At 40.5% G+C, this 9603-nt stretch overlaps 1 protein-coding gene across 2 annotated transcripts; it reads right to left on the bottom strand.

Moving 5' to 3' along the window:
- Nucleotides 1-2418: 2418 nt before the first annotated feature.
- Nucleotides 2419-8954, bottom strand: LOC129795367 (uncharacterized). Of its 2 annotated transcripts, none has more exons than XR_008751120.1 (2): nucleotides 8075-8924; nucleotides 2419-3117 (listed from the first exon to the last, which is right to left on the bottom strand). XR_008751120.1 is itself a non-coding variant. In XM_055836591.1 (2 exons), the coding sequence occupies exons 1-2, from the start codon at nucleotides 8099-8101 to the stop codon at nucleotides 2482-2484; spliced, it is 663 nt and encodes a 220-aa protein (XP_055692566.1). In that variant the 5' UTR covers nucleotides 8102-8954; the 3' UTR covers nucleotides 2419-2481. The 2 variants fall into 2 exon arrangements, 1 of the variants encoding a protein (XP_055692566.1); XM_055836591.1 differs by having other exon boundaries at nucleotides 8075-8954.
- Nucleotides 8955-9603: the final 649 nt, after the last annotated feature.

Raw genomic sequence — 9603 nt, 5'->3', positions numbered from 1 at the left:
GAGGGATGGAAAACAATGGAAAATAATCATGCGAGCGAATAAAATCCCTTTTGGACCTTAATATACATATAATACGAAATAAGACCTTCAATGGTGGATGGGAAAGTAGCAGGAGCCGTCTCACCGCATCAGTGGAAAACCCTAAATTGATATTGTTGGAAAATTAAAATTTTATTATGTACAAAAGCTCACGTGATGGAGTACAGATAGCACAGAGAGCGAGTATATTTTAGGCACAAAAGACACGGTGATGGTTCCACTTCGTTGGACGCTAATTTGAAATTTCAATTAGCACAGAGGGAGTAAAACATCGACAGGACGGGATATGCATCACAAATTCCTTTATATCAAGTTCACACAGAGTGTTAAAACAGAGGGAAATGTGAAGCTTCATAATAATTTACACACAGGAGCTTTTTGTGAGCTTTTTGCAACATTTACTAGCACCCGCATACACGAATTTCCTCTTTCACAACTTTGTGTTTGAAAATCTTTGTTCTTTCCACTAAATGATTGAACGATTTCGTGCTTTTCTGCCTTGTTTTTGTACCTTTAAAATTAAAGGGTGTCAATGTTTTGTCAGTAAATTAATTTTATGAGCGGGGAAATGTTTGATTTGTGTCAGAAAAAAATTAATTTGAACTAGACGCTTATTCTGACTCATTTGTTGCCAAATAAAAAACTTCACAAATGCTTCAGGCAGTGCAATGCATTCAATAAAATTGAGCTTAAATTTAATTCATTTAATTGCCCCCTCAACTCCATTCTACTGTGATAATTAATTATTTCTCAGTTCCTTTTTTATTTATTTTTTCCTTTAAACTCTACCCGAAAATGCTCTCCATCAACCCCCAAAAACGACGAGAAGAGAAAAAAAATCCTCTGAAGAGGGGCACTTTTAATTATTGAACACCACAGCTATGCTTTTGAGATACTTTTATACGTTTTGGAGGAACTTTGACATTCCTACATATAGTAGAAAATATATAAAACTACATACATAGGTATTAAACATCTGCCAAACTTTCCGGTCCGGAAGTTCAGATTGTTGACATGTTTTGAGGGGATTCTCCACTGTACGACCCCAGAATAAAAATAAAGTGTAGTAGAAACTTTAATATATCATTCTTCATTTCATATTGAATGAGGAAAAGTTTCACGTTTGAGTTTTGATCAAAATCCGATATGTGATTTTCCATCTTGACATATTTACCCCCACAAAAGCACAAGAAAAGCTCAAATGTTGGCTCAAATCTTTGGTCACAAATTGAAACTAAAACATCCCCATTTAATGATATCCATGCTCACAACAAAGTGTCGAGAAAGTTCCTCCAATTCAATCTATCCTTAAACAATAAGGGGTGATTATCTGGCTAACATTTTGTGTTATTTAATTTCTGAATATTCCGGATATTGAAAAAAAAATTAAATATTTCCGTTTGACCGTTTGACCGTTTAGTGACAAATATTTAAGAGTTTTTCTGATGATTCAACTATTTTACATTTTTACGCATGAAGCAAATGCATCAGTGCTTCATTCTGATGTATCCTAACTCACACATAAATCGGAAATTAAATGAGATATAAGTATTTGATGCCTATGCGCTTTATTCTAATGTATTCTAAGTAACTCGAATAAGTTGAAAATCAAAAGAGTCAACTATGTACTAAAAGGACTAAAAGCTTATGCTTCTATATTTTATGCATGCAAAAACTACACCACATTTTGAAAAGTGAAGAAAATCGTATAGAGAAACGCTGCATTTCACATCAGAATATACGTACTAGCAAATACTTTGTAATATACTTTATAAATATTCTGAGTATTATGAAGCAAATGCATCGCAGTGCATTTTTAGAAATAGATTCATGTTCAATTTAAAAATCCTAATTCTCGGAAAAAAAAAATAAAATGAAGTTAAATTCCTTTTTAAAAGCTAGTTTTCTTGAATAAAAAAAATCAATGAAGAGCATATGCACGACATGACAATAATGCGTTTTAATTTAATTTATGGAGCTTATGTGCATATGCTTTATTCACAAAGGAATCACGATACGATAGAATATGGGCGTTGCTTTTTCAGATCAAATGAAGTTATAATGTGGGCGTGGTTTGCTGGTAATTTATTAGTTAAAAAAAACAAGGGGCATTAATCTAGCGAGCATTTGATGATTCATTGACCAGATCATTACCCCTTGTCTTACAACATTCGACATAAAGCATTTTGCGATAAGATTGCCTCGTGGGCTCATCAAAAGCTCCACAAATTCTTCCTTGTGGCTGAACTCTCGTTAATTACCATCCACCACCCCCGTACCCGCTGCTTGTTTATGGGCGGGGGGTTGAAATGATAGCGGAAGATGCGATAAATTCTTGATATGCCAATTCACTTTTGCGCCTTCGTACCCAAAGGGCTATAAGGTTCTATCCTGGTAGTCCAGGGTTTATTTGACCTTTTCTTGTGTACAGGGGTTCTTCTTTTACAGCATATCTCTCAGCGACGGCGTCTCTCGTCGTTCTATCACGATCTTCCGGAAGGGGATGATTGCATGTATGGGATGCCTTTTCCCATTTCCTTTCCACAGCAACGGGAAGAGCCAAATGACAACTCTTCTTGCGTCTCCGGACGCTGATGAAGGAGAGCTAATTGACGAGCTCTCGTGACTTCCTTCGGGACAGGATGTGGTAGAGCGTAAAAGCAACTCTACTGGTGGCTTCAGCATGGCGAAGCCATTCCTTTCCGGCGACTTTGCAGAGTCCTTGAGGTGCAAAGCGCGAAGAGCTCTTGGCGACTCCTCCATTGTCCCATGGGCCGGCAGCGCAGAGCCAATTGACAACTCTACGGCCATTTGCTGATCCGGAGGGTCTTCAGCTACACACCGTCCTCCGGGAGGCCCTCTAACACACAAGGTGACGCTGTGGGGCGCACTCAGGGGCCCTTCCTGACATCCAGGGAGGCGTTCCCTGCCGCTGAATTCCGTCTCGTTCGCGGACACTTGGCACAATCTGCTGCCACTTATCCTCACTGTCTTCTCTGTGGCTCTGTGACCACTAATTCCGGCTCGCTTCCGGAAGGCGTCCGTCTCTGAGGAACTCCTAAAGCGTACTGAATCTTTCTGTCGGGAAGAAAAGAGCATATTAACTTGTCCCACCCCGACCCACACGAAACACACACACATAAAAGGTCATCAGTGTAGTTTGGGTTTTGGAGACTTTTCAAATTATGCGTTATTTCTCCCATTTTGTAAAATTTTCAAATTTGTGCACGTTACATCACCCCTTTGTTGCAAAAGAAAACAAAAAGAAAAAAAAAAAAAAGAAAAGAGTTTTAAGTTACTCTACTAAAGGAAGTGATGCAACTACTTAAGAAAAGAAAGCATTGGCGATGGACAGAATGGTTGGTTTTGGGTACCTTCCACGTTCGGTATAAATTTATAAAGAAAATGACTTTGATAAACAATTAATCAGTAGAATACCTCGGAATTTTAACAACATAATTCAAAGGGAATTCGAGCTGATCGCACCTAGAAGAGGTGAAAACTATGGGGATTATGTATCCCGCTCCTCCAAACCCTCGAGTGAATCTCACGCCCTTAAGAAAAGGTTTCGAGGTGGAAAAAGGCAAGGAAAGGAATTGGAAGGGAAATCAAGGAATGACAAAGGATACCTTTGTTCTAATTGCCCTTCTTCTTCAAAACCCACAGTCTTCTTCTCCCCAATCATGTAGATTGAGTTTCTTCAGGTTTATCAGACTCAAAATTACATTGAAATGAAAATAAAGTTATTGATTAACATCTCCTTCAACGGGTGGATCTAAATTAGCTTAAAGATCCTTAATTATTAAGAGAGTCACGAAAGTGAAGGAGAGAAAAAAATGTTTTACTAGAGAGAAATAAGATTGGAAGGAAGGCGGTGTGATTCTTAATAAAGCTTCTTGAGCTTTCTTCAAACTGATGGTCACTCTCTCCTTACCAGCATTTGCTATTAGCAACGCGGAAGTGTTTGTGCGGGGAAAGGAGAGATGGACTTTAAATTCATCTCCACTTCTCTCTCTGATCCTTCCGCAAACTCATAAGACATTGACTCACGCGCTTTGCATAACGTGAGCCTTGGACAACGGATTTGGGGGCGAAAGATCCTAACTGCGTTAACCACTGCTGGCATCTCTCGTTGGCTCCTCGCTCCATAAGTCTCCCGAGAACCTTAAGATTTCACACAAGTCCACTCGTCCATTGTCCCTTCTTAGCCGACACCAACTCCCCACAGGAGCATCTCATCAGATGGTCTCTAGGCAAAGAATCCTCTACGCCGTTTCTCCTTCTCTCTCTCCTCCTCCTTCTCTCTTCTCCTCCTTCTCTCTTCTCCTCCTTCTCTCTTCTTCTCTCTTCTTCTCCTTCTCTCTCTCCTCTCTCTCTTTACTGAGCTCACCTCCCCTCGGCATTTCACCGGCCCCCCTACCCTATTCTTTATTCCTCCAATCTCCAGCGCACCCGGAGGCCCCGAATTACTTTTCTCTCATTCTCTTTAAAAAAAAACTGTAGATGGGGTGGAATTTAGGACATGGGCACGAACGGGGTGAACCTTCGATGAAGATTTGGCTTTTCAGGGCCTCGGCTCCATCCGTGAGATTGCGTACTGGGTGGATGTGAACTCAGTCGCCGCCACCATTTGAGCAAAAGGCTCATATGCAGAGTTATCCCAGGTTGGTGTAAAGGACCACCCCTTTCATTGGGCTCTTTGTCAATCTGACTCCTGTTTTGCCTTTCTCTTCTCTTTCGCCGCTCAACTCCTCCACCACTCTTCAATTTTCGACGATTCCTTGCCTCGAGGTCACCGTCAGAGAGCACCTATGAAAAGAAGGAGACAACCTTGGAGGTACGCCGTCCTCGCTTTCCTGTGATTCATCCACGAGCCCACGAGAATAAGTATGGGTCCAGATGACACTTTTCTGCCCTACCATTGGAGGTGGTCGCATGGCAACAAGAGGAAGGAATCTTTCTATTATTTCATGAGGGTTTTTTTTTCCGCGGACTAGACGAGAATGCGAAAGGAGTATGGACTCTACTAGTTAGGTGGGATGGGTCCTATGCATCTTGTGCATGTACTTTCATAGGATTGGAAGGATGGAATTAATTGGATTCTGCCAAGTGCAGGGGAAAGAATTCGAGGAACAAACATCTCCGATTACGAATCAAACGAATGCCATCCGAAAGAGCTCTTGCCAAATTAGGCATGATACGACTCTGACAAATTTTAAAACGTGACTCTCATCAAGGATGTTCCAAGGCTGAACAACCAATTTTTAGGGAGCGACCCTAGAGGTGCTCATGCAATCTCTTCTCATACTGCAACCATTGAGGATTCAACAACAATAAATTTACAAATTAGCAATCCATCACCTTCCTTCCGGTTTAAACAAAATGAATATTTACGGAGAGAGTAAGAAAAGACAGTTAAAACCTAGTTCCAGCGGAACATGCTTTAATTTACTTCTCTCCATGCAAAACTTGTACAAAAAGGGCATTAACCAATTTCTGAATAAATTCAGATCCTGGTTTTATGGTGATATTGGATGATTGGAAATATGAAGGAAAGGAAAGAGAATGCAAGGGTCAACAAAGTCAAACCCCGGGATTGGCGATGAATTTCAAACGAGAAAAATGAAAAGAAAAGAAAGTGGAGGATCTCGAACCGACCAGACGTTCCCAACGAATTATCAAAAGAGAATCACCCATTTAGAGTATTAATTGTTCTCACAAGAGGCATCGAAGCAAAAGCTAATCAAGATTCCTTGTGATCCTCACACAGAGGGTGCGAGGAAAGAAACCACCAACGGTCTCACATCTCAATGGGGTCGGATGGATCTGGGAGAAGGTCACATCTCCTCAAACCAGAATCCACGGCGAAACTTCGGGACGAATCCCAAAATTTTTCCGGCGAGTTCTTCAAAAGGGAAGGACTCACATCCGAACTGGATAAACCAGACTAAAGCTGGGAATCCCGTGGAAGGAGGCGCCACTTCACAACGGGGAAAAGAAACAGGAGGTCTCGTGAAAAACATAGGCCGAAAAACCACTGAGGAGACCTCCATCCCCGGATAGAAAATCTAACGCTTTAACAAGAAAGCTTTCCAAGGATGTTTGTACTACCATTCAGTAGGTTTAAATTAAATTAGCAATTCTCCTCCTTACTTCCAAACAGCAATGCAAACTGTATCAAAAACATCCTCATCAAATGGAAAGCGCGAATTTTCCATCAACCCATCATCGTTCGTCGAACGCTAAACGCAAGGACAGAGTTTACGATAAGCGATCCGCCAAATTCCGCTCAACTCGCTTAATCAATTGCTAGGCAAGATACGAGGATCGGAAAATAAACGGGCGCCCATCCTGAGTCAGCTCACATCGCATGCCCAACGCCCGATGCAGGGGTCAGGAAAACGCAAGAATTAATAGATTCAAATTGAAAACTCAATCAAGAAACTTTAAATCAGGAAATTGTGATCGGGAAAACTTCAATCACAAACTTCAATCAGAGAACTCCATCAGGAAAATCTCAATAAAAAAAAATCAAATTTGGGCGCCATATACCGAACCGTGTACCATCTGCCATGCCATTTAGTTAATATTGGAGAAAAGAATGAATTATTTAGCGAATAAATTAATAATTTGATTGCATCCAAAGTGCAAACTTTTCAAGTGCGAATTATAAAGTTCAATAAAATCCGCATGACTATTGTAATAAATTACTGTATATTTCCAAATTTAAAAATTCGAAAAGTTTTATATCATTAATAGCGTGTCAGCAATGCAAGCTGAACACGGAAATAATTTAATCCCAAAAAGAGCAAAATAATTTTCCTCATCTCATCATCGCCCGCAGGACGCAGCACGCGAGAAAAGCGGACACCCATGTTCCAGCAAATTCCGTTCAACCCGCTTAATCAATTGCCTAGGCAAGATACGAGGATCAGAAAATCAAAGGGCACCTGCGTCCGATAAGCCCACAGCGCATGCCCCACGTTCAATGGCAAAATGAGGAAACGCTCGAACAAATTAATTTGAAATAAAATTTAATAAATCAAAGTTCAGGGGATCAATAGAAAATAAAGAGATTTAAAATTGTCCCCAACGGTGCACAATTGGAAAAAAGATTTAAATTTAAGCACCGGTAAAATTTTAAAAGTTTGTAGCAAAAAAATTTCTAAAGAGAATTGCTACAAAAGAATCCCCAAAATTTTTAGGGGGATAAAGCTTTACTTTATCTCTCAACTATTATTGCAAGAGAGATCACCGCTATGTGATAAGCGAACGCACTTTGACCGTGGAGCAATGTCATGGCTCCACAAGGTTAAAAGAAAGTCAAAGATTTCTCCATATCAGAATTTTACCCATAATTGCGAGAATCTTAAATTTCCCGTCATTTTCCTTATAAGATTTGTCTAAAGGAAAACGCTGATGATCTTATCAACTCATTAAGTTTCAAAATTCACAAACACACAGAACAAATAAGTCCCTACTTTGCGATGAAAATCAACTAAAAGTTGATAAAACTTGTAGAAAGCAAAAATTTTTAAATTTAAGAAACTTCAAAAACTATTATTCATTTTGTTGCCGTTACAGGGAAGAGACCTTTCGAAAGGATAATGATTCAATCTCTTCATTCGTCCTGTTCGTGCAAATCAATCAGAGGTCCTGGGGGAGGAATATTTGCCACAGAATATCCCTCTTTCGTCCCCAGAAGGGCTCTGTATAAATTTTTAAATTCATTTTAAATGCCAACTCGCATGGCTAATTTACTTTAAGCAAAAATTTTGGATTTTCAATCCAAAACCATTTCTTCTCAAGAGAAAAGAAAAAAACGAAAAAAAAAAGAAAAATTCTTTAACGCGAGTTTTCTTTCCAGCAAGGCGGCTAGAAGAGCCCAAAATTGCTGGAAATTTCATCTCATTCAAAGGGGAACTTTGTCAATGAATTAACACAGAATGCAAAATTGCATCGAAACGCACGTTTTTCACTAAAATTCTAATTGTCGGTAGCTACCAGGGGCATGAGACTTAAATTGGGTACTTACCTGGTTCCACCGCTGGTTGGGCGCCATTTATAAGGTTCTATCCTGGTAGTCCAGGGTTTATTTGACCTTTTCTTGTGTACAGGGGTTCTTCTTTTACAGCATATCTCTCAGCGACGGCGTCTCTCGTCGTTCTATCACGATCTTCCGGAAGGGGATGATTGCATGTATGGGATGCCTTTTCCCATTTCCTTTCCACAGCAACGGGAAGAGCCAAATGACAACTCTTCTTGCGTCTCCGGACGCTGATGAAGGAGAGCTAATTGACGAGCTCTCGTGACTTCCTTCGGGACAGGATGTGGTAGAGCGTAAAAGCAACTCTACTGGTGGCTTCAGCATGGCGAAGCCATTCCTTTCCGGCGACTTTGCAGAGTCCTTGAGGTGCAAAGCGCGAAGAGCTCTTGGCGACTCCTCCATTGTCCCATGGGCCGGCAGCGCAGAGCCAATTGACAACTCTACGGCCATTTGCTGATCCGGAGGGTCTTCAGCTACACACCGTCCTCCGGGAGGCCCTCTAACACACAAGGTGACGCTGTGGGGCGCACTCAGGGGCCCTTCCTGACATCCAGGGAGGCGTTCCCTGCCGCTGAATTCCGTCTCGTTCGCGGACACTTGGCACAATCTGCTGCCACTTATCCTCACTGTCTTCTCTGTGGCTCTGTGACCACTAATTCCGGCTCGCTTCCGGAAGGCGTCCGTCTCTGAGGAACTCCTAAAGCGTACTGAATCTTTCTGTCGGGAAGAAAAGAGCATATTAACTTGTCCCACCCCGACCCACACGAAACACACACACATAAAAGGTCATCAGTGTAGTTTGGGTTTTGGAGACTTTTCAAATTATGCGTTATTTCTCCCATTTTGTAAAATTTTCAAATTTGTGCACGTTACAGGGCTTCCCGAATAATTCGCTTTTGTAGCACAGAGAATGGCATCAATTTCATTATTTGGTGTGGGTGGATTAAGTTGGATTGGCATCTGAGTGATTTTATTCCACTAAAAACATTCTTTCCGAGGTCGCAAGAGCCTTCACCTCCCGTAGGGAAAGACGACAGTGAAGTTGTCACGGAAAATCCTCTTTGTTCTCATTCGCTATCGTTGCGGCCAGTGTTTTGAGGATTGAAAATGGGGAATTTTAATAAAGGGCTTCTTGTTACATTAGAATTTGAGGTTAAGAAGCAATTTTCTTATGAGTTTTCTTTTAAATATTTTGTGTTGTAATTTAGAACTATATTCTGTTACAAAACAAGAAGATTTTTATTGGTTTTGTTCGATAAATTAGACAAATTAAAATGTGAGGTTATGTTTCTTACGCAACAGTAAAAGTACTTTGGAAAATGCAGTAAATTTTACTTTACGTAATTTATAATTGTGTAATGTGCAAGGGTAAGGAAACTTTACTAATAAATGTGAAAAAAATCAAATTCATTTCTGATGCTCAATTACGTTTTACATTCTTACGTCGTTCTTACATTTTTAAAGTGAGATCCCGCTCATATTCACGTAGAGAAAGGTATTTATTTAGAGATAACATT

This window comes from Lutzomyia longipalpis, chromosome 4 (genome assembly GCF_024334085.1).
Source record: "Lutzomyia longipalpis isolate SR_M1_2022 chromosome 4, ASM2433408v1".
Taxonomy (NCBI): domain Eukaryota; kingdom Metazoa; phylum Arthropoda; class Insecta; order Diptera; family Psychodidae; genus Lutzomyia; species Lutzomyia longipalpis.
The sequence above is the reverse complement of the archived record's forward strand: the minus strand, read 5'-3'. Positions and strand labels throughout refer to the sequence as shown.

Coding starts and splice junctions, on each gene's coding strand:
- LOC129795367 (XM_055836591.1), bottom strand. CDS start 8,101: ATGGCGCCCAACCAGCGGTGGAACCAG. Junction 3,118..8,074: donor CCAACCAGCGGTGGAACCAG/GTAAGTACCCAA, acceptor TCTTCCCGACAG/AAAGATTCAGTACGCTTTAG.